This window comes from Camarhynchus parvulus, chromosome 8, assembly GCF_901933205.1.
Source record: "Camarhynchus parvulus chromosome 8, STF_HiC, whole genome shotgun sequence".
Taxonomy (NCBI): Eukaryota; Metazoa; Chordata; class Aves; order Passeriformes; family Thraupidae; genus Camarhynchus; species Camarhynchus parvulus.
In genome coordinates, this window is record NC_044578.1 from 10,515,794 (window position 1) to 10,541,055 (window position 25,262).

Sequence of the window (25,262 nt, forward strand, 5' to 3'; positions counted from 1 at the left end):
GCTGAAGAATGTATCTCAGGAAAATGCACTTTCCCCAAGGAGAAGGTTGTATCTATCTTGCACTTTCCATGAAAGCTCCAGAATAGCCTTCCGCAGGTGGAATAAAAAAAGGAATAGTGCCTCTGCTCCACCACAACTGCTGGGCAACATTTTACAAGGAATTTATCTCTTGGACCAGAAGAAGCTGTGAAAATTCCCCAAAGAGATCTCAAAACTTCATTATTGATTTGGTAGCAATGAAAAATCTTAAGGTCTCAGTTCATTCTCTAATAAAAAAAGCACCAGTCCTGCCCGTGCCTCACTATTCATTGTTGGAACAATATCTACTTTAATTAAATCTGTTAAAGTAGAATATGACACCCTTTGGGACATAGATTTAGCATGAGACTGTTTATCAAGTGTAGATAATACTAATTGTTCCCTTGGAGATTTATCTGCTATGCTAGTTACAGTATTAGGCTCTGGCCTCAGCCTCCCATGTGCCTGAATTGGAGGAGAGAGGTGAACCTTGTTTATAAAACACAGAATCCTGAAGGTTAAGGATTTCTTTCAACTGGCACAAGCAATGAGTTAGAGCTCTTAGCTCCTCTTGGCTCCTGGCCTTGACTCACGTGTGTCTGTAAGTCTGGGAATATTCATAAAAAGAAGGCACTAATAGAGACATATCCTTCTAACACTCTGGTTTGCATGACTGCTCTTAAGTTAACAAGTGGCTAATGCCATCTCCCACGTCAGCTGAGGGTTAACGCACAGCAGGGGCAGACCCCGAGTCACCTTGTGATGGCAATCACAGCTAGGCAGCCAGGAGAGGAGACAGACAGGACATCAGCACTACATCCCCGGCTCCTGGCTGCCTCCAGCCACTCCCCACCCCTGTGTGGTAGGAATGCTCCCAGGGTCACACTGTCCCTCTCCAGCACTGCACTGTCAGACAGCAATGTGGGCTTTGGGCCACAAGACAAGGCAAAATGAAGCACACTGGCTCTGCAGCAGAGTGCCAAGTAACAGGCTCTGTGAAGTTCCTTGCAGCCAGACATCTGAACACTGATCCTAATGCGCCCTACATCTGGGAGAGCTTTGAATACCACAAGGTCTTCACAAAAGCCTTGTCTGCTTCAGCTAAACTGTATGTTAACAAGTGCCTGCTATTGATCAAGGTAATTCAGCTTCAGGGTTTAAACAAGGAGAGTTAGTAACAAGGAAGGGGAGGTACTCACACACTTTGATGTGGATGCAGTTCAAGATTTCCGCTCATTCCCCTGGCCATGGATCCCCCACAGCTCATGCAGGCCTTGTATTTGCACTTTAGGCACAGCATGGCAGGGGGCACATGCAAGGAGAAAGAGAAGTCACACTGCTTCTGTCCCAGCACCTTTGCAGAGGCAGCAGATTGGTGCTGAGACTGGGAAGGTTATCTTCAATGATGTGACATGTTGGGTCTTGTTTCTTAATGGAGAGAAACTGCAGTGAGATCTACACACTGCAGTCTTTCACCCACGTAAGTGGTAAGTACTGCAGGTCAGACAAGAGCAGGAAGGCAGGGTCACCAGTGCGGTCTGCAGCCTGCTGGATGACACCGCATCCAGAACTGTACTGGTGAAAACAAAGCAGCATTCCTGAGAGCTCCCTCTGTACTGACACATTTTGTGCTGCTCACACCTTAAGACCTTCAGGAAGTTTGATGATGCTTCATCCCTCCACTCCCTGAGATTATGCATCTGCTGTGATGCTCTGAAGTAACTCATGAAGGTGATATGGATATTCGAGACAGGACTTGTTGTAAAAGGGATTACTCTTAGTTTTATTCACTGGCTTGTTTTCAGACCACTTTGTCCTGCTAATTTCTTGTGATTAGATCAAATTTGTAACTTTTCACACCTCAGCTCCATGTCAGGCATCAGGACAAGCTTGTGTGACCACGGTCATGGAGCTACAGTGGTGAGCCTCACCAACAGGACCCAGCTGATGCTGCTATCCCCTGTCCTGCTCACTGCTACAGGTGGAGCTTCCTGCCCCCCAAATCCCACTCTTACCTTAAAAGGCACTGCAGATTTATAGGAGTCAGGCACTTCCCAGCTCAGCAACACAGATGTTTTCATGACGGCATTGACACGGAAGTTCTTAGCAAACACTGGAATGAAAAACAAGGTATTTGAACACTGCAAAGCCAAGTCGGGAGGGAGCCAGGCGGCAGCTCGACTCCAAGTTTCTTTGTCTAACTCAGCAGCAGAGGTCAAAGAGTTCAGCTACAGCAGAGAAGTAAGAAATGAGGACAAGAGAGCAGCAGCCTTTTACCAAACCTACAGTCTCCAGAGGAGTTCTGCTTTTTGACGACACTTTTCAGCATCACAGAAAGGAAGTTGTAGGCTGAGCTGCAGCCTTTCTCTATCACCACTCCACTCACACTCCCTTGGCCCTTTGTCACGATCAAACAGCAGTGTAATTCAGGTACTGGATCTGCAGATGATCCTACTCAGCCACCTGCTCCAGTTCAAGCAAGAGCCTTTCATGTACAGATAAAACATCCAAGTGTGCCTGTGGATGCAATGAAGGTACCACCAACGCCCCCCTCCCCCCAAATAGCAACCTTAGAAAATCTTTGCTGAGCTTTCCCTCACTGAACTAGTTTTAGACTGGGGAGCCACACAGTACCTGATCACAACAGTCAGAGCAGAGGGGAGCGAAGCCTCATGAACCAAAGCAAAGGTCCCTGTCCTGGAGGCAGAGCTTCCTGTTAGGGTTTGTTAGAGGGGCACTTACCTTGCTCTACAGGCATGGTCCGGGACTGGATGCTGGGGCTGAGTGGCCCAGCCCCCTTATTGGTGCGGGCTCTCACTTTGATGTCGTAAGTGGTATCAGGTTTCAAATTTGTCAAAGTGATACTTGTGTCCTTGGTGATGTTAGCCAGGTCCTGCTGGCTATTTATGTCCCTGTATACCACTGTGTAGTTGACGATCTTGCCGTTCCTTTCTGCCAAGACCGGGGGGTCCCAGGCAACTTCTGTGGTGGAAGTGGTGAGACCCACCACACGCAGGTTCTGCGGGAAGCCGCTCGGCACATCTTCGGCAGTTGTAATCTCCTTCTCAAACTCCTCTCCTGGGCCAGCTCTGTTCTTGGCAGACAGCTTGAAGAGGTACGTGGCCCCCTTGTGCAGGTTGGTCACTGTGTAGTGATGGTCTCTCTTCCCGAAGTCTATCGTGTTCATTTTTTCCTCATCCAGACGTCTGTACTGCAGCCGGTAACCCAGCAGCTCCCCTACCATCTCCTTGGGTGGGTGCCACTGGATGAGGGCTGTGTTCATGGCTGTCGTGCTAATCATCATGGTGGGCTTCCCTGGGACTGCAACATAAACACACAATGACCATCTATAGCCTGGGAGGAGGGAAGGAAGGACCGCTTCCGTGCTGCTCAGTCCGTGAGGATTGAGGAAAGTGGGAAAGTTCAGACAACAGGGTGAAGAGGATGACAGACAATTCACAGGGATAGAGGCAGACTGACCCTAATCCGGTGGCGAGGGAAGCTGGAGCCAGCCAGCTCTCGGTTGCCATTTTCCCAAGTGCTGCCATTTAAACCAGAAATAAATTCAGCCATATCCAGCCCCAAAATTCATCCCCTTTCACAGGAAACGTTTAAGGTACCTCAAAGCATCATATTTATCTCAGAGAAGATCTGAATCCCGTCCTCCCAGTCATGGTCTTCAGACACTCGAGCCAGCGCACAGCACCAGGCCATGCTGGCCCTGAGGCATTGCACCACAAGAGACACCCCGAAGCCCGATTCCAGCGCCCTGGTCTGTCTGGAGGCAGACAAATTTCATCCTGAAACCTTGCAGTTCTACCATCTGCAGAGGCAGCGAGCAGAGCTGGGTGGGCTGTTTGCCATCAGAATATATTTTGGTTTAGTTGAGGAGCAGATTCGTGATGTCAGTGTCGATGGGAGAGGTGAACATAAGAGTTCCACAGGATTTTTGCTTATGCTGCACGAGTCAAGGGGTGTCGCCGTCACTGGTTACGAACTGATGGCTTTAAATTGATGTTTAATACCTTGATCTCCTTCAGTTAAAAAAAGGATGCGTCTTCATATCAGCTCAGATTTGTAAACAAATCAAATGATAGGGAAGATACTCAGAGTTAAAGGCATTGGGGCCACAGATATGAAAAAAGGAAAAAAAAAAAAGAAAAGGGATTGCGGCCAAACCTAGTTAAATATCCTTGCAGATTTTTGAAATGTGTGAGCCCACAGCTGAGCGAGCACAAGAGAAAACCGTATTTGCCAGAATGATGCCCGCTTTCTGCCATCAGAGGGCGACACCAACGCTCCCCTTTGAGGTCATGCCCGCAGTCGAGCCTGTACAAAGGCCCTCAGAGCGGTTTTATAGGTATTTAAGACATATAATTACATTGCCATTGCCAGTGCCATCCTCCTTGCACTCATAATACAATGTCTAACAGCAGCTAATATTAAGGGACACAGTATTTTCAAAGCTGATTCCAAATATTAACCTTAAAATGTGCATCATAACATGGGAAGATCCACTGTGGTTTACAGTACAACACTGGGATGTTTAGGAAGCTCTTCCTGTTTATAGGACAGCTGTAGCAATTGGATGAACAGAAAATACATCATGGCAAGGCACCAGGGAGACAGCATTTGAGATTGTGACAGTGGAAACTACCTCTGGAGCTCCCCATATGCAGCGCGGAGGAAATAGCAAGCTGTTCCTTGTTTAAAAGCACCAGGAACAAACGCTCTCAGTTTGCACAAGCTGCATTCCCATAATAACAACTGGTAAATGCTGTTCCTGTGGCTGGTGTGAGGAAGCAGCAGGATTATTGGTTGTAGGACAGGCTAGTGAGTGGACAAGACAGGGTCAACTAGTTGGTACCACTGCCAAAGGCAAGTTTGACCACACCTGGAGGGAAGGGCCAGATGACTCCTGGGTGCTCCAGCTGCAGGCGCAGGTACGACCTACTGAGACAGCAGAACCAAGCCAGCTGGAATCACCAGGACCTAGAAGTTGTGTCTGCAGCACTTCTGTGGCAGATTTGTTGCATTCCAAGTTTTACCATGGCTCTAGGAGCAGCCAGGCTCAGCTACGTAAGCAGCATCAATGGCAGAGGAGAGCTGTGCCTCTTAGGAGCCCGCTGTGCCAGGGGCCCTTCCAGGCAGCACTGCAGTCACCACAGGAAGCAAGAAATGGCACTTGCCTAAAGGAACAAGGTGAGAACAGGCCAGGACTCCAAAGCTGAGGGAGAGCCTGGACTTTCTGGCCTCCTCTTCCCAGGTCTCTGGACTATGCAGATGAGCTCAGACCCATGAGTTTCAATGTTCTCTCACCAGCCCCGGTAGAGTATCTCCATCTGTTTGCTGCAGTTTGCTCAGGTGATCCAGTGGCAAAGTCTGTTAAGCATGGGCTAGAGATCACAAGAGTTTGTACCTCTGCAGCATCTCCACCCCTCTTGCTTCCTCCTGGCCTTGGCCATGCTCCCCACGCACCTCCTGGGAGGTTTTACCACCACCCCACGAGGCTGTGACACTGCTCCCCACACTCACCTGCCCCTGTGGTGGTGATGACTTTGGGCTTGCTGCGGGCACCATCTCCTTTGGTGGTGTAGGCAGCAACTGTGACGGAGTAGGTGGTTTCTGGCAGCAGGCCTCCAATGACTGTCTCCTGGGAGCACATTCACGACGCAGAGAGGAGGCAAACGAGAAGAGTAAATACTTGTTACTGGAGTGAGCCAAAGGAAGGCACCAGGGTCAGTGTCTCCAACAGCAACACACTGACAGCACTCCCTGGCTCACACTCATGCATCGTGCTCACACACATGTTGCACAGAGCCAACAAACAACTTCTGCCACTCCAACACTCACCTGCCTCATTTCAACCCCTGCCTTTAACACTTGGCCTTTCCAGGGACCCACCAGCAACCCATGCCAGCAGCTCTGCTCTCCCACGGCTTCTGCCAAGAGGGAGATCTGATCCAGATATGGTCCTGAGTGAAAGCTAAGTAAGAGGACTAAGGAGCTGTGAACCAGAGCAAAAGCCAGTTCACCTGGCTATGAGAATCTCTTGGGGGATAATTCCAGGGCTTTTAAAGTTGTGTCTTGCAGCAGAGCTGTGGGGAGGCCAGGGAGGCAGTGCAGGGGTGGGGGGCCCCGGGCAGGGAGCACCTGCAGCTCTAAGCATTGTGTTCACCCTCCTTGCCAGGCACTGGGTTGCAGGGATGGGATAGGTCAGCGCAAGGCCCTGGCAAGACCTGGAGGGAAAACCTCCATCGTGGGAGGTCTGGGAGGGGGGCGGACTCACAGGGTGCATCCTTGCAAGCTCTGGCTTCCTCTGGGCAGGAGGAGGGCATGGCTCTGCACTTCAATTTGAGATCAAAGCGAGGAGCACTGCTCTTCCCTCCTGGCCTCCAGCAGCAATGTGACTGGTGCCAAGCCTGGCTGGCCAGGCCTGTGAAGGAGTGAGCTCAGTGAGCTCAGCAGCTCCCAGCAGCTTGGGCAGGTACCCCTGAGCAGCGTTCATCTGTGGTGCTGTGGGAGTGTCTGGGCCATTAGCACTAATAGCCCATTGGGTCAGGGAGCAAGAGATGAGCAGGCTGGAGAAGCTTTTGGAACAGAGGCAGCAGCTCCACGTTGGTTATTTACCCCTTTAGACAAGGCGATGAGCAGAGATGAAGTGGGTTAAGTTTGAGCTGCTGAGAACAGGCAGCACGGGCACTGTCAGAAGCTGCTCCAGGGGTCTGACCCCTGCCCAGGGGATCCTTGCCAGCTTGAGGGGTACAAGGGGTACCTGTGCTTGCTCTCAGAATGCAGCCACTCTCCCATCACTCACTCGCACAAACACCCACAATATTAAACCTGCAGATTTCCAGTCAGTGCTGCTGGTTCAGGTTACCTGCCCAGGCTTACTCATCCAAATCACCACGTTACCATCGCAGAACCAGCCAGCCCAGAGAAGTATCAACAAGCACCAACAAGAACCCCGCCAAAATCACCGTGTGAACCAGAGTCCGACCCCACTCCGCCCCTGCAGCAGATGGTGTGTGCGGGTGAGGGGACGCACAGTCCCACCGGTGCCAGTGGACCCGCAGGGAAGCACTCTCACAAAACCTGCAGACTCTGAACGTCCCAAGAGAATTCACTCCTCCCAAACCCATGCAAAGAGAAGTTCTCACGCGGAAGCATGCCACCGGGAGCGAAGCAAGCAAGCTGGGAGGAGGGGAGAGAGACGAGGGATGGATGAAAGAAGGTCTGATTGCATAATGCAAACACAGTGCTGTCATGACAAAGCCACTCCGAGCAAGAATGCTCCGTATAAAGCAGGAGGAGAAATGCATCGTGCTGGGGAAGCTCACAGTAGGGCACGTAATTGAATTGCCGACTCTAAAAAGGTCATTTTCTAGTTTGTTCCTTCAAATTTATATCTCAGAATTATGTGGGGAAAAATTGAATTTAACTGTTTAAATGTGATTGTTTTCTTATTACTATCTGTGTTTCAACCAAAGGTCATGGTTGAGGGTGTAGGTTATTTCTCATGACTACGATCAATGTCGTTTAAAGATTATGTATCTAATTTTACCACATAACTTGGTGGGCCAACTACTGCAGGACGAATCTCCTGAGTTGATCACTTGAACCTGCCCAAAACTACACTGCAACAAGCTGAAAATACAGATTATAGGAAATGTCAATTGCGTTTTTGCATTTAGGAGCAATCTAAATGCCAATTCTTTCTGGATTTGCTGCTTGTGGAAGGTTTCACAATGTAACTCTCCAGCCTCATTAAGGGAGTGAAAGGAATGTTTTGACAGTACTGTGTCTACAAAATTCACAAATCGATTTACCAAACCCCTCTCTTCCAACCTGGAATACACACAAGTGGTACTTACATGGTCGACGGAGTCCTCAGCTCTCCACTGACGAGGGAGAAAGGAAGGAGGAGAGAAAAATGGAGACACAGAATTTTAAGGGGCAACGTGTAGGAAAGGGATGACAATGACGACAACAGCAGGGGTTAGCAGAACTGGGTTGGGGGAATTACAACACTTATACACAGAGGGTCACTTGACACAGGCTGTGCCAAGGGAAGAAATGGCATAGAGCAATTTTTGACATGCTGCTAGCCTGAGCAATGAGTCTGAGATCATTCACACAAACAGACAAAGAGCTTCCTTCTCACTCGGGTGGAGAATCCCCCCTTACTTTTTGTACTTTGCAGTACCTTCCCCTTCTGGCTTTGTTTGCATTTTTCTGCCTCTTCCACGAGCAGAAGCAAGAAGGGACAGGTTGTACCAACTAGGCTCTGAGGATGACTGCTGCCTCACAAGTCACTCTCAACAGTTCTGTTGCCTAATCTCCAGTTTCTGTTCTAGTGATCCTCCAGTCACCATCTCTTGTTGAGAACCAAAGACTTCAACACACAAAACAGAGGCACTCTCTTCAGAGAAGCACCAATATAGCATTTCTAGAGCTTCTTTTTCCTGTATCACTTGCAAAATGCTCTGGGGACTTCAGAAAACCAAAAAGCACCATCTGTCATCAACAGTGCAAGAGAAGCTGAGATCTCACACAGAGCTTCACACTAAGCTGCTCCTCTCCAACAGTGGTGTGTGGCTTGGAGAGAGGTTCAAGCTTGTGCATGTACTGAGGAAACAGCTTCTCACTCCCAATTACACAACACCAAATGGCAAACACTCATTTGGCAATAGCAGCCCTGCAGGGAAAGCTTCTACACAAACTAATCTCCACCAAAAGCTCACATGGATTCCTGGCCATACAGGCTCAATACAGGCTCTGAACTCTTTTGGCTGGATTTGGGCTTGTAGGGCATCAAAGCTGCATTGGGGTGGTGAGACAGCAGAGCCTGGCTGCTGGCACGCATGCCCACAGCAGCCTTCTTTGTGGCTGGTGTTCCAAAGAAGGCTTGCAGAGATCAACCAGAACTCTCTCAGCCAAGGTGATGTGTTACAGCTCACGTTACTAAATCTGCCTGGGGGAAGCACCGGCCCATAGGTTCAAGCACAGAGATGAAAGTGAAGATAGGTATTATTGCCCCTGATTCACAGTGTGAGACCTAGCAAACCTTGCTTCTGAGCCTGACCTGCCAGCTGTGAAACTGCTCAGATACCAACTTCCTCAGGACCCTGGGAAGCTCAGCGAACACTGCTGAAGTGTTTGGGAAGCTGCAAGTGTAACACAAGCACTAAACGGCATCAAAGATACAAGTTGCCTTTTGAACTCAGGCTATTTGAGGTGGCTTTCCAAGGCTGCAGCCTATCACAGTGGCATAGTACTCACCTCAGCAGTAAAATACATGGCATACTTGCAAAATATTTGCTATTTTATTCTCTAAATTCAGAGCAAAAAAGGTGTTGGAGAAATGTTTCTCTAAGATTTTATTATAGTTCACTTACTAGATGCCATGAGACTGCAGTACAATTATTCCCTAAACCACCCTAACGGTAAATTTCAGCAAAGAGATCAAGTTTCCCCTACATACTTTTGATAAAGCCAAGACCCTCACTAAGTATTGTGGTTACTAAAGGCTCTCTTTCCACACACACCTCGGTACCATTTCCACGGCTGCACACTTAGCCGAACCCAAGCCATTGCTGTTTATGCCCCACCCATGCCGGCCTGCCCACACCACGGTCAGCAGCCACACACTCCTCCCTGCTGATCTAAAAGCTGGCACAAGTCCTGCCACAGGAAGGATCCCAGGCCTGGCACCCACTTCTCCTACAAAAGCACGTCCCTGGTGGGTGGAAGCCACGTGGCTGGGAACACCCAGCCTGCCTCCATGTAGCTACAGGAGCAGAATGTGACACCTCACTGCAAGGAACAACAGAGCAGAGCTGGGCTCAGGAGGCCTCGCACACCATAGCAGGGAGTTTATCATGCCCTAGGATTTTAAACTGAGTGTTTAACGTTCAAACTCTGTTTGCTCTAATGTTTCAGTGGACTTTAATCTTGCATTAGATCAGAGTGCAAAGAAATGCCTTGAGATCTGTGCTGGAGTAACAACTGTGAAAAGCCAGGCCTGCATAAATACCTTGGTAGAAATTCAGTTTCATTACGGAAATTTAATCTACAGATCAAAACATTTCCTTCCTTAAACTAGCTCAATTGCTTCTTAACTGTTTAAGGTTGGTCAGTAAGACAAATTGATCTGAAAAGCCCAAGAGCAGTCATAAAAAGAACTGAGAGAGGGCTGTGTGCATGAGGCAGGATGGCTCTGGGAAGTGCTAAAGCTAACAGTGTGTATTTATGGCAGCTGCAATGCTTTAATGTTTCATTTTACACTTCAACACAGCACAGTCATGTCTCACCAGGGAACGGCTGTTTTCCCTGACCAAGGCTCTTGCAAAAGACAGATTCAAGCCCTCAACAGTCCCAGCTATGGGAAGCCAATATTGGTTTTCCTGCAGATCCTTCTCCTCTCTTCTTCAGTGACTGTGGTGCAACAGTGGAACTCCAGACATAAACTCAGTTACTTGGTCAATGGATGCAGAGGGGTCTGAGGGTACCAGGACTTCATCTCGGTCCTTCACTGAAGTGCCTCTTGGAAGATGCCTTGCAGTTTTGTTCCACTTAGGAAGCAGAGAACATCCCAGCCCCATGCCAGACTCCCACCTAGACAAGTACCCATGTATGAGATGTTCCAAGTACATTCAGAGAAAGATTCTTGACTATCACACCATGGAAGAGGGAGGCTGTAAATTCCTGTGTTGTGCCTGGGGTAGGTACTACCCAGGGAGAATTGAAGTCTGCTTTCTCCTTTGATCTCAATCCAATAGCTTGAAGTGATTGCCATTTCTTCTTCCTGCTCTTCTGGAGCAAGCTGGTGGGATGTGCACTGAGTTTGCATGCTGGTTGGTGAAGTGGTGCCTGCAGAGACCACACCACCCTCCTGTGAGCCTGCAGCCCTTCTTGTGGGCAGCACATGCCTCTCCTGTGCCATGACTCTGTTTGCACAGCAGGAGGAGAAGGTGGCAGGAAACTCCACATAGCCTGACCTCCGTGTAGCCAGCTGTCCCCAGCCAGTCCTGCAAAGTTATTTGGGCAGGCTGGATCTGCAGGGAGGGTGGGGTTAAAGCTCACTGCCCCTCCTAACATCCAGCAGCTGCCCACAGATTGGAGATCAAGGAAATGAGGTGGGTCCCTGTCTGCCCCTGTCAAGCTTAATGCTTGTGTCCCCTGGCCCTGCTATCCCTTGCTCCTCAGAGCTGGTGAGGACTTGAAGTAGTGGTGGAATGCAGCTCTGGGCTCCTTTCAAAAGCCCTCTCTTGGTGCTTTATGCAAGAGCCAGGGCACAGAGATGAATCTTCTGCCACCACCCACCTTGGGACCCGGCTGAGCCGTGACAGGCACGGCCCAGGCAAGAGGTGCTGCAGGTACCTGATCCAGCTCTGCAGCTGCACAACCCTGGCTGCTCCTCCACAGGGTAGGGTCACATTTGCTTGTCCATCAGGCTGTCAGTAGGAGGTGAGAGCTCAGACTGGAAGGCACACAGAATCCTGACAGAGGTAATCAGTCACAGGCACAGCCACAGAGGGGAGGGAGAGGCCTCAGCTCCATCACAGGACCTTCTTAATAACTGATTACCCTGCTGAGGCAGGAGGCTGTAAAATAAAATGTGATCTCTCCAGCACCAGGGCCCCCACGTCTCTCCTGATGTTTCAGTCCTTTCCGCTCAAACTGTTTTGAAAGCTCTGAATCCATTTTATCTGCATAGCTAACATCTCCGTTCCCTTGCCTTTTGCCTTTCATCTTCGTTTACTCTCTTTCCATTTCTCATCTTCAATAAGGAAAAATCATGAGTCAGCTTTAGTATCAGTGTCTTCACACTGTCTGCAGGCAGCAGATTATGTGGTACATACCTACTCAAATCAGCAGACAGCCTGGCTAGGCAGGAGGAGGGGCTCTGCCTACCTGTGCAGAGATTTTCTTCTCTGACCCCAAGATTTTCAATCCATTTAATTCTCTTCCTGTGCACTGGTATAAAATGTTTGTGAGTGTTTATGAGTACTGAACTGTGGCCATCTTCATCCTATGACTTTCAGGGGCAGGTTTTCCAGTGTATCTTTTTGTTTTCTTTCATAGAAAATGACTCTTCCAGGACCACTCGTTAAAGTTTCATCTGGCTGCTCGCAAAGACACGCACTGCTGTACTGAAAGATGGCAGCTCTTACAGGGTTCTTCAGCATCTGGAGCAGATGTATTTCATCACAAGCACAGGTCATGCCTGGCTTCTCACTCTTTTGGGAAATAGAGATCTCTTCTGCCAAGTCAGTGAAACCTCTTCCCTGCAGGGTCGTCGTTAGTTTATCCCAGGAGTGACATGACTCTTTCAGAGTAGATGCTTCTCTGCAACTATCATTTTCACTTCCAAAAATTACAGAGGATGAGTTCACCACCATACACAGCAGGAAAAAATATCACAGAAATCAAGAACTTTCCCACATAAATTCACCAAATATGGAAGACTGACAAATGGCCTGAGAGGCCAGGAAACTTCTAGGAACTTGCCTCCTTCAGGCACACACTGAAACTAATGCAAAATCCAGCACTCCTTCAAGAGTTTCTGGCTCTGGCATCCTCATTCTGCACATCAGCATGGGATTTCTCTCTCTGAAATGTATGAGTAAGGAATGAAAGAAGAACTGGCTGGGCAAGCATAAAATATTTGAAAACACCAAGAAGAAAAACAGTGCCAACTTCACCCACCTACACTTGGGACCAACCCATTAACTCCAAACTCCAGCTGAACAACACAGCCTCAATTTTTCTAACAACACAGAAGATTATGTCCTCCTGGCATAAGTAAAGGGCAGTAAGCAGCTTCTCTAGCTATTAAAACAAAGCAACATCTGAAACATAAACAGAGACGTGCTCCAGACAACACTGCAAGGACCCTCAAAGTATTTTCTCTCTTTAAAGTTTTCCCCTTCCACATTATTACTGAGTTTTATCCTTTGGAATATGAATGGGGACTAAAGCTGCCTCTGTGCACTGCACTCCCCACTGACAAAGCATAAATGATTCACAGCTGCATTCAGGAGACAGATCAATTAATCGTTGCAGCTCTCCAGTATTTATACTGGGCATCATTCAAGCAAGCCAGCTCTGAATCGATTCCTCGTTGCTTCCAACAGCAGCAGATCCTGTTCTTCATTTATACAATTATCTTAGTTGAGACCAGCGTGAGTCATCCAGGATGAAGGACCCCTGCTCCAAGGAAGAGTTGTATTTCATTGCACACAGGGCACCAAAAACTTCCCTGGACCTTGGCAAAGAGGCAACTATGCATTCCTGGGCTGTGCAGAGTGCACAGCTGTGCCTGAAGCTGTGTCAGGGAAGGGGCTGCAGCTCCCAGACAGTGAGGTATCCACAAGATGGCCTAAATATGAACAGATTGCTGTGTGGGGATTGCAGAGACAAAGTAATTTACAGGGCATGTGGGCTTCTACCTAATTTTTTTCTTCCTCCCCAGCCCTTCCCAGACTAGGTTAGCTTCTCCTACAGTTTTGTTTCAAGAAGCAATGCAACACCAAGTCCCTGCCCTGTAAAAAGGAGGGAGGGGAAGCTTTGCTGAGCCAGGAGTACTGTTCTGCCTGGCATGCGGTACCCATGCAGGGATGCAGAGCTACCCCTGTGCCCTACAAGCAGGCAGCACCCGGGTAGATGCTATCAAGAAAGACACTTTGCCCTGAACATAATCAGCATCACAAAAGAAACAGACTCAAGGCTTATTTAAAACTTTCTGACCGTTTGTAAGTGGACTGGCAAAGCACAGTTCTCTCCAGCTGGAGTCTGCACGGGATGTGGCAGGCAGAGGTACATATCAGAGGAGGGGTAAGAGAGAAACATCATCCAATAAGTCACCTTTTCTACAGTAATCCTTCCCTGATTAAACTTTTTACCCATGTTTAAGCCATAGTTTAAGGATAAACTGCTTGCCCTGCTCAGGGAGACTGAGTCCCACTCTGGAGCTGCAACACGAGGCCAAGAAATACTTGGACCCAGCCAGCCTGCCCTCTGCAGAGAGGGAAGGTGCCATGCCCACCATCTGGTGGTCCCCACGCTGTACCTGTGCTTCTGACAGCATGACATCCTTGATCACTGGCTGCCCTCGGGGCTCGTTGTTTTCCAGCTTCACATAGGTAACCTGATAGCCGCGGATCTGCCCGTGCTGCTTGTTGGAGATGGGCAGCTTCCAGCTCACGCGGATGGCAGTCGAGTTCACAGACTCCACCTCCACCTTTCGCGGTGGGGCGCTGGGCACTGCAACACACACGGGAGAACAGTTAGCAGGCACCACACAACCACTGCCACCACCTCTCACTCCCTTGCTACCTTCCCCCCACCTCCCTGCCAGGACGGCCCCACTGGTACAAGCTTCCTGTACCTGCCCAGGACATCACACTGCAGTCCTTCAGCAAGACCACATCCCTGACCCCTTCCCTTTTGCTACTCTCAGTAAGAAACAGCATAATTGTGATATGCAGGAGCACCCTAATGGAAGTCATGGTGCTGAATCAGACCCAAGGTCCGTCTCTCCCTCTCATCTCCAGCAGTAGGGGAGCAAGGAAGAATACAAGAACACAGCAGAATATAAAGAATATGGTGACTCCCTGCAGCTCAGGATGCCCTGGGGCACAGGCAGAGGTTTTAAAGCCTTCTCGGCATCTTGCCTGACACAGCACCTCCTCTCAGACCCATCTGAAGGGAAGGCCAACAGCCCCACGTACATGACTGGGTGCTTTGCCTCTTCTGCAGGGAGCCTTGGTACCTGCCACCAGCCAGAGCACACACATGCTCTTTCCCTGTGACAGTGAGAGGTTAATGAGGGGGAAAAGCACCATCCTAAAACAATAACCCAGAGCTCAGAGACAGCAGTCACTGAACTCAGCCAGATAAAGGGGCCTGTGGGGATTGTGACAGCTCTGGGGACTGTATTTCATGCACGGCTAGCTGAATGCTTTTTGATAATAAAATGAAAAATTACACTGCCCAGAAAATATCAATTTTCTTGCAAGGTGAGGCCCGTTTAAAAATGTATTTATACCCTATTTACCATTTGGAAAAATTACCTCCTTATTATATTTCGCTCTTGCATTGACTGTGACAAAAATGTCAATTCTAAAAAATTAGCTTCTCAGTTGCTCCTGGAAAGCTCCTTCTGGCTGAAGCAGCTGGGAGTAGAGGCGTTCACTCTCTGTGGAGGATACTGATCCTACCCAAGTGCCCAGTACCAAGTGAAGGACCTGGGCTCCATCCTATCGCCTCATCTGCAGCACCCTTTTCACCTTCCACTGCCCTGGGAAAATCTGGAGGTTTGGAACCTCACACGCCCCAATTCTCAACACAGCAAGAAATCAGTATCAGATAATTAGGGATGGATACCTGACAAGCAGATGTAATGAGTATTGCTATTTCAACCAACTAAATGGGAAGAAACAGCTACCCAGCAGGTAAGCACAGTTTTTAAGCTGCAGGGCAATTCATTATTTTTCCCCAGATGTCCTTCTAATCGTAGATAATTTAATAAAATACAGAAAGGAGGAACAGAGCATTTTAGCACCAAGAGGCCAACTAAAGGTGTGGGAATGGTGGGGGCTGTGCTTGAACAGTTACCCCCTTCTGCCTGGAGCAGCCTGTGCTGTAATCCACAATTCACTTAGAGCAGTGACCTTGCACAAGCCACAGGGCTCTCCTGCCCTGGCGAGACACCTGCCCACACACACAGCTGGGAGTCCAAGTGGAAAACAAGATCCTCCCTGAGAGCCAGACAGAAGCTGTGTGTCAAGCTCTGCTGGCACAGGAAGGCGGGAGGCCTCGGCAGGACACGATATGGGGATGTTGCAGGGACACTAAAAGATGTGAATATGAGCAGACCACAGTGTTTTGAGGAACTCGGTCCTGCCCCACTATGGGAAGTATGTGCTGCATCTGAGGTCCAAACAGGGAAAGTTCAATTTGTTTTCAGATCACAGTTTAGGATTTCTCATCACTTCATCATGGGTATCTACTGAGCATCAGCATGTCAGAGGAATATAAAATCACTCCTGACAGCTAAGCTGGAATGTCCAACCACGGTGCCCAAAAACTAACTGAGAGAGCTTGTTGCGACATTTCTGGGGTAACAGCTTCCCCTGGGCTACAATTCTGCTGAATGAGAACTGAAGCAAACAATACAGGCAGCAGGACACACACAGATGTGTTTGCCAGCCCAGGAATGCAGTCAGCAAGCATTCCCAGACGCCACTTTCAGAGCCATGGAGACATGGCGGACAGTGGCAGCCCATTTAGGGAAACTGTAACATGTCTGGTTTCAATTTCCTACACTGATTGGGTAATGCAGAGATCATGCTTTCTTTGCCTGGATGCTCCATCTCTTTCTTCTCCCATTAAATCTGCAGCTTTCCTGGGTCAGCATGAAGCCATGGGAGCTCCTACTGTTACCCTGAGCTCTGGCACTTTCAAAGGAAATGGCTTAAATCATGATGACATAACTGACAGCCCTGCTAATACAAAGCAATTTCTTTTTAAAGCTGTCGTATCCAGTAAAGTGCTCTGTACGTGTGGTATTCTGACTCTCGAGTGGAAGAGAAGCTTTATATAAGCTGTGGCTTGCCTGGAAGCTGGAGCAGGAAGCAGCTTTCCTGCAGTATCTACAACTTTCAAATGGATTGCTTTCCTCCTCTTTAGTTTGCTGGATTTCAGGTCAACAAGTAAACTTTAAGTCCTGATCTCCTAAGAGAAGCCTTTGGCTGGGAGAGCTCATTCTACCTTCAATAAAATCAAATCCACCACCACCTACTATAAACCACAATAGAAAGCAAAGCAATGCCTCCCTGCATTAACAGGAAGCACTGCTATCACAAATAGGACCCTGAAGGACCACAATGAGATATCTGACACAACCTGGAGGCAGAACAAGGGCCAGCAAAGCAATTCCCCAACCCCAACTCCAGGGCAACTGTTGAGATCTGCTCCCTGGAGCATTGCTCCTGATACCCTCTGGTCCTGCTTGAAAGCCGCTCCTAGGTCAATGTCCCTGCTCCTCCCTTTCCACCCCTTTCCAGCAACCCATTTAGGAGAGTGCTGGTTAACCCTTGGCAGTAGCTGAAGGAGCTTCCAGCAGCACCTACCATCCTCGTCAGTGCGCACGTGCACGGGGATGCTCTCCGGTCCTGGCCCCACATCGGTGTGAGCCCTTACCCACACCTTGTATTCTGTCCATTTCTCCAGGTCCTTGATCTCCCAGCTGGAATGCTCCCGTCCAATGCCATCCACCACATGCTTGGTGTTGTCATCTCCTTCCACTGCCTGGTAGGCAATGGAGTACTGGGTGATGAGCCCATTGCGGCTCTGGGCGGGCGGTGGCACCCAACTTACCCGGATGGTGGTGGAGCTGGTGCTTACACACTCGACTTCTTGGGGTGGGGCGGAGGGGGCTGGGGATAAATAAATGAAGTGGGGAGATGAAGGGAAATGAATGGAAGGACAAACCAAAATGCACAGGGAACTTTTACCCAGCCAACGGAGCGCTGAACATACATGTGGACAAGTGCCTGCCATCCTCACAGATCATCAAAGATGGCACTAGGGGGACAATTTTTATTTGAAGGCCAGATGAGCAGTGTGGAGATGGAAGTGCTGTTCTGCATCAGAGAACACCTCTTCCCAAAGCAGTTCTGGACACCCACTTTACCAAACACAACAAATGGCAGTAAGGAAAGCGAGGCATGTGGAGGGTGCAAGAGAGAGACTGGGAGGGAGAAGAAAGATGCTTTCAGTGAAGATCTGAAGCAGATGGAAACCAGAAAAGTAGGAAGCTGCAGAAGGCAAGAGTGGCAGAAGGGAAGCTCACACACCAGATTGTAGGAAGGCTTGTGAAAACTCACTCCTAGACAAGCGGAGGAAACAAAAGTGGATAAGGAAAGCAGGTGACTGAGGTTGGAGTTTGTCCTGGTAGGGTTTAAAATCTTGACCATCAGCTGTATCTGCATCCTAACCAGGTGGGGCCAGGCACCATGCAGGAACAGGAGATAATGTGGCTGTGCTGCTTTGCACACGTCCCTGGAATCTGGGACTGACTGCTTCATGCCTGCCACACTGATTACCTGCCTCAGTAAACTCCTGACCGATGGATGTACAGTGCAAAGTAAGCAGGTCTTGCCCCATCCCAGGCAAAAAAGCACCTGCAGTTTGCATTAACTTCTAAGCCCTGGCAATGTTATCTGTCCACAGGAGGAGGAATGGGATCCAGGCAACAGCTGCTTCTCATTGGGATCATTGGGAGAGAAGTGTCTCCACACAGCACACTGGGGAAGAGCAGCGAAACAAATCTGGGTAGAAGAAGAGAGATGATCTGCACAAAGCAAAGCATCTTTAGAACATCTGCCTGGTTCATTCCCTTCTCCAGCCTCGCAGAACTGCTGCCTGGTTGCACCAGGGCTCTGGCAGCAGCTCTGGGAGCCCTCTCACAGCAGCATCAGCCCCCTGTCATTTGGCCTCACTGCCCTGGGATGCCTGCACAGAAGGCAAGAGTGCAAATCTGGAGAAGGAAAGGAGCCCACATAGTCCAGGAAGTAACAAGGGAGATGGCTCCATCCCTGGGTGCTCATCCAGAAGGAAACAGCCCTAAGCAGAGGGGGCAGGCCATCATCACAAAAAAAAAAAAATGCACACTGTTGCTCTAAGTCTGGAAAGCTGTGTGGCCAAGCAATAACAGAGTAAAAAGTATCTTGCTTTGCCATGGCAGGTGAAGGTGAAAGGCAGCTTCCATTCTTCACTGCACCCAGAAACACAGAAATGCCTGAAAAAAGACTGCTGCCCTTCCCCATGCTTCAGTCCTTGCAGCCACCAATGCAGCAGAGCCAGCCTTGCAGGGGCACAGGAACAACCCTGCCTGCTCACAGGTGAACACAACCTACATCACTCCACATGGCAGCAAGGACCTCAGGCAATTCAAGCACTCAGCAATGCTGCCTTAGCTTTGCTGGGCACAGGTGGGCAGTGGCAGAAGATCTGGGAGAGCAGAGGGCAGCAGGAGCTTCCAATGCCACCAGTGACCTCTGCTTGCTGGGAACAAGGCCCACTGGCTTGCAGAAACAGCTGCAGAGTGCATGTAACTTTTAATGTCCACACTGTGCTCAGAGAGCAGGGAACGTTCCTGATGTTTGGGTTCAGATGCCTGAAGAGATGAAAGATGGAGGAGAGTAGACAGTGATGGAGTTGCAGGAGATGATGCCCGAGCAGTCAGGCTGCTGCTATGGGACCTACATTGGAGGAAAGAGAAGTCAAAGCAATGCTTCCACCAATGTGTGGAAGCAAACAGTTGCCTAAGTGAGGGAGGCAGCACAGGATCAGCCCTGCCATCTGGTATAGTGAAAAGGGAGCAGGGGTAGAACGTGAATCCTCACACTCTTTTGCTTAATCAGCAGAGAAGTGGCAGGGAAGAGAGTAGGAAGATATAGCACCAAAGCAACACCTACAATGGAGGGCATAATATAGACAAAGTGCCTGGTGGCATTCCTCAGACAGGACAGGTGAGGACACAAGGGGCTCGGCAAACCTTTCTTTTGCCACTGTCTGCCCTTCACAGAAGAGATGTGCTTTGACAGAACCTCCACAGCTTCCCTTGGCATGCAGCAGTGAGCTCATTCTCCACAGGTAGCTTTGGATGGCAGTGTGGGTAAGTCAAAAGTTGGCTGTTGGCTGGGTAAGAGTCACACATATGATGTGCAAGTCAAAAACTCAGATTAACACTTAAAGAAAGCAAAATAAAACTTGATAACATGAGCAGGATCAACTTAAAATGCACAAGGAGTTGAAGTGTCCCTCCTGGGGCCAGCAAAGAGCAGACTGGGTGGCCAGCATGCACCCACACATGCAGATGTACCTACACACACTGTGCAAACCTCTGCTGCCTCCAGGCTACTCACGACAGCCTCCCCCGACGGCCCATAGCAACTCCGTGCACCATCCAACCCACCTGCTCCTCAGGCTAGGGAAAAGGCAGACTTAGGACCCACCTTAGTATTTCAAGGGAGAACAGCATTTTAATGCCAAGGCCTAATGGGCACAGAGCTGATGCTTCTCTCTTGCATCATTCCTCTTGCCTGAGGCACTGCAGACTCCTGGAAAACTCCCCCGTGCTCTTCAGGCCCTCCAAGCAGCACTGCTTGTACTGTTTGCAGCAGCTAAGTGAGCAGCTTAGCAGGAAAGACAACCTAGAAAGCAGCTGCCTGCTCAGGAGATGAGGTCTCAGCTGCACTGCTGAAGGGTTCAAAAGGGCATTGACTCCCTCTGGCCTTTCCACACAAGCACGGCCACTACTCCTGAGCATGGATGCCACAAGAAAAGCAAGACCAGCATCCTTCTCCAGCCCATTAGTGAGTCATTACTGATCATGGGCCTCCTACCTGTCCCATGACTGGTTTGTCAGGGACAGGAATAGAGACTGAAGAGAGGCTTTTTGGAAAGCAGGAATCTGACTGCTCCTGCATTTTGTGTCCCACCTGAACGTGTCAAGCTCCATGATCTAACTGCCTTTCTCAGGGCAACCAGATGGAAAAATGCAGGGAGGAGACCAATTTGAAGCTAGGAGCTGTAGTGTTTCTAGATTAGTAAATTCTAAGACCAAAGGGGACCAACTGAACCATCTAATACAAGGTGTTGCTAAGTAAAGACTAAAGGATTTCTGCCTGGAAGTTTTGTACTGTGCACACAACTTCTGCCAAGGTAAAGCACAGCTTTCTGAAAGACCTACTTGATTTTGAGTCCCCCAGTACTCAAGACTCCACCCTGCATTGGGACTGTTCAGACAGTGGTTTGTCACCCTCACTGAATAGCTCAGCAACTGCCAATGGCTTCTGTCATAGAATAGAGCGCCATCAGAAATCTTTTTAAGTAGGGGCCTGTAAACCAAGACCCAGGTCACTTCTTGGGTCAGTCTAAGGATTCTTAGGTCCTTCAGTGTGAGCAGGGCTTTGCTGGTCAAACCAAGGTTCTCCTGTGGCTAAATGCCAAATCTCTTCCAGCCTATGCACATTTCTCTGACTAAACAGAAGCCAGAACCAGTCAGCTACTGCACCACGGGCCAGTGAAGTGGCAACCTTAAAACCAGACTGGCGCGAGATGCCTTGTGAGCAGACAATAGGTAGAGTAGGTCATGATAAGATGTCTGTCTTGATGAGTCCATGAAACAAACGTTCCTCTTACTTGGACTGTTGTGAGACTCTGAAGGACTCATTTATGCATGGAGCTGTCTCTGATTAAGTGTGTTCAAGGATAAGAGCATCCACTGATGGAATTAATTCACATGGCAGGAGAATTACTTCAACCTTTGCTATCAATACAAAAGCTATCTGAAACAGGTATACAAATCCCCATATTCAGAATTTGCTCTCAGTGTTCAAATATTTATAACCACATGATCTGAACCTTTCTCCATTTTCATACCTGCCTATTGTGCAGCTCTAAGACATCATTAGCTCAATTAACGAGGTGGAGGAATGCCTGGGACTGGTATGTTAATGAAGCTGAGTTTTCCTCAAAGAGAAGGTCATTCTAAAAGTGAGCAGAGCTGCTCTTCCCTGCCAGAGCTCCCTTTCTAATGGCCATCTCACACTCCTGGTTGCTGTGCATGCTGCTGCCCTCCCTGCAGGGAAGGCTGGCTGCCTGTGCCAACTGCTCACTCCACAGAGCAGTAAATCCCAGACAGACGGTGCTAACAGAAATGTCTTTTTTCCCCCTTTTAATGCCCTTTGCATAATGGCAAGCCCAAAAATCATTAGTGAAAACGAGCTTATCGCAGGGCCCTTTGATAGCCCTAATCTGCTTATGCGCAGCACTTTGAGCTGCCAATCAGAGCAGTGCAAACTCCCGCTCTGTGATCACACAGGGCAGAGCCAGGATGAAAGTGATACTGCCTGGGTCACCTCATTATTGAGCCTCTCTATTAACTCAACTGCAGCTTGCTCTGGTTTCCCCTAGCACTGCAGTCCCAGAAGCAGCAGCCCCACTTGCTCACACAACCCTGGCAAACGGCCACTTCTCCAAAATGACTCTTCCAGCTGCCTGACAGCCACAGACACACCTGGCCTCACAGGATGCCTCACCTTGCAATCAACTGTATGGGCCAGGGATGGACTCCTGTGTAAGCAAAGCAGCTGGAATGGGGAGTGAAGGGATGAAAACCCAATGGTTTGGAGACAGTCACATTTAGAGCCAAATACCCATATGCTGCCTGTCCAGACAGCTTGCCTGCATGGGAGTAAATTCAGAGAGATGCACAAACCCACTCAAATCAATCTCTCCAAAGCAATTTCCCAGCCTGTTTTACTCCTCCATCAGTTTTTATGAATCTACCCTTAGGGAAAGACAGTATGATCAAAGGGACACAAAGAAACAACTTACCCCTTCGGTGCACCCACTCTGCCAAAGAGCCCTGATCCAAACCCCAGCTGGTTTTCCCCATTACTCCCTTTAGCAAACTGCATGCCAGCATCCCTGCAAACCTACAAGAGCAGAGGCACTGGCTTCTGTGTGCCCAGGGATGGAAAATGGACTGCTTTTGCTTTGTCTCCAGCAGTGTTGAGTGTCAGGCACTTACTGGATTGGGCAGTTCTGGCTTCCACTGTGGGAGTGTAAACTCCTACCCCCAGCTCTGATCGGGCGCCCAGACGGAACTTATACAACGTGTCTGGTTTGAGACCTTCCACGGCATATGAGGAGGTTGGGTCAAACTCCACCTTTTGCTGCCAAAAAAAGAGGAAATAGATTATTTGGTGTAGTTGGAGGATACAGAAAAGCTGGTGTGTAGCCATCCTGGACCTACAGAAAGTCACAGCCACACTGCCAAACCTGCTTGCAGTCCTGCAGGACTTCAAAGCATGGAGCTTCCTGGGTGACACACCAGGACTCTGCAGGGAAGCAGACCTCTGCCACAGCCAGCCTACACTGTCTGGTGTCCAGACTGCACTCACTGGTCTAGAGCTTTGTGGGAATGCTGGGTCCAGCTATACAATCTCAGACAAGGGGCACAGGACAGACAAGTTTGTTTTCTCCCAATAGACAGCGTATTGCCTGTGAAACAGAGCAAAGCCCTTGTCCTGCAGCAGTCAGGATCTCTAACGCACCAGAACACTGCTGGAAAAGTGCTTGTTTTGTTGACACTTCACCTGAAAGGCACTTATTTTTGGCAGCTCTCATTCCACTATAATAAGAGGAGAGGGAGAAGACCATGGGACACTGTGATGGTGTCGTGGCACAATTCTTGCTGTGCTGTCTTGAAGCCAGCACTACCTTTGATGTATCTTGAACTAGACTTCCCTTAGGGACCTGCAGTAAATGTGGAAGGACTCTCTCTAGGCTACCTTCAATCAGCTTTTTACATCTAACCAGTCCTGGGGCCAGAGACATGTTGGAGGCCATTTCAGACTTGCCCAGAAGTGTGACTGTCCACAGGCACCAGCAGTAGGCATGCCTCAGGGATGCTGTCACAGCATTCTGAGCCTTTCCAGTCCCAAACCAGTCACTAGCTACTTTGCTAGCATGAACAAGAACTGTTGAAGTCACTTACACAGAAACCAGAATGCCATGTTCCTATTGTTCCTGCACACCACTGAGGCAGAAGAAACACAAAGAAACAGTTCTGTTACCACCCTGGCTCGAGCACACACCCTTCCCAAGCTGATAACCTGCCATGTCCAGCCCCACGAGCTGCCAGGCAGGAGGCTCACCTGAGTGCCATCCTCCCCTTCCCAGTACAGCAGCTCATATTTAGTAATGCGTTCCTGAGAGGCGGGCAGCCATGTCAGCAGGATGCGGGTATCAGACTCTGCTTCTGCCTGGAAGTCAGCTGGCTGGGCAGGAACTGGGGAACAAACATATGGTTAGTGCCAGAAGAGGCGAGAAGAGCTGCATGACTTAGCAAAGTCAGCATTCTACTTTGTGAGGATCCTCTTTCGTTTCTGCCAGAGCATTCCTTCTCTCCTGTACTGCGCTCTTAGAACATCTCAGGCCACAAGCAAGCATCTCTGTCACTCAGGTGGGTGACTACGGGGATCGTGCTCACTTCCACACCCTCACTGCATCTCAGGTCCTTCCTTCCACACGTGTACTCAGACCCCAGAAGGGTCCAGCAGTTACACAGGTGCCGACATCCACGTCCAGGACTTTGTGTCACATTTTTAGCCACTGTGTATCTCAGACAAAACTGTGGGATGCTACCTGTACCGAGATTGATAGCAGCTCCCCAGGACAATCTGACAGCATAAATCTGATGGCTGTGGGGTGGGAACGCCCCCCCACCCTCTCTGACATGCACTCATTTGAGCAGCAAGTGCAGTTGTGATGCCTGGTGCAGGTCAGACACTCGGCTGAGCCCCCTGCCCCACTCCATACGTACCCCCTTGCTGAGTTTTGACCTGGATGATGTCCGAGGGGGGCCCATCGCCCACCGAAGTGAAGGCCAGGACACGGATGCTGTAGGTGGTGCCTGTGATGAGGCTGCCCACGGTGGTGAGGTGGCTGTCATCAGTGTTGTGCTTCTGCCACATGCTCAAAGGCAGGTGCGGGTCCGTGGTGTAGTACACGCGGTACCCTCGGATCTGCCCATTGGGCTCCTCCGGCTGCTCCCACTGCACCAGCATGGTGCTGGCACTCAGCATCCGCGCCTGCACTTTGAGGGGTGGACTTGAAGGAGCTTGCTCTCCTGTCCTGGCCTCGACCAGCTCACTGGGGGGACCCCTGCCGATGTTGTTGACTGCGATGACTCGGAACTCGTACTCGGAGAAGGGGCTGAGCCCACCTATGCTATAGCGGGTCGTTGCCACACCATCCACCTCCTGGAACTGGCCTTCCAGGGATTTGGGCTTGTACTGGATGACGTAATATGAAATGGGGTCAGAGTTGCCTGAATCCCAGGTGAGGGTCACGCTGGTAGCTGTTGTTTCAGTCACTAATGGCTCTGTTGGAGGTTTTGGCAGTGCTGCAATTGGAAGGCAGAGAGGTGTGATTTAAATAATTCAGTCAGCTCAAACCTTGCAATGTGCACGGGGATAAAAATGGAGCTGCCACCTCCCATTAACATTCTTCTTTAAAAGGCAGAAATCATTTCATACTCTATAACATGCATTTTTATATTACCATATATTGCTTGAAGTGGTTCTTAATGGAAGGATAAACAGAGCAATCATGTTATTAGATGTGCTTGACGCACTTACCAGCAGCAGGCTAAATAAAAG

At 49.4% G+C, this 25,262-nt stretch overlaps 1 protein-coding gene across 11 annotated transcripts in view; it reads right to left on the reverse strand.

Moving 5' to 3' along the window:
• The window catches only part of PTPRF (protein tyrosine phosphatase receptor type F), a 375,416-nt gene that overhangs the window by 45,924 nt on the left and 304,230 nt on the right, over positions 1-25,262 (reverse strand). For 5 of the 11 annotated variants that reach the window (XM_030952948.1, XM_030952950.1, XM_030952947.1 and 2 more), the window contains 9 exons: positions 24,425-25,006; positions 23,757-23,890; positions 22,628-22,772; positions 17,157-17,462; positions 14,093-14,286; positions 7,893-7,919; positions 5,554-5,671; positions 2,761-3,339; positions 2,034-2,131 (listed from right to left, as the gene is read on the reverse strand). In XM_030952948.1, the coding sequence (XP_030808808.1) occupies positions 2,034-2,131; positions 2,761-3,339; positions 5,554-5,671; positions 7,893-7,919; positions 14,093-14,286; positions 17,157-17,462; positions 22,628-22,772; positions 23,757-23,890; positions 24,425-25,006 (2,183 nt within the window). The remainder of the gene's footprint in view (positions 1-2,033; positions 2,132-2,760; positions 3,340-5,553; positions 5,672-7,892; positions 7,920-14,092; positions 14,287-17,156; positions 17,463-22,627; positions 22,773-23,756; positions 23,891-24,424; positions 25,007-25,262) is intronic. The other 6 variants (XM_030952958.1, XM_030952954.1, XM_030952952.1 and 3 more) reach the window with 3 other exon arrangements.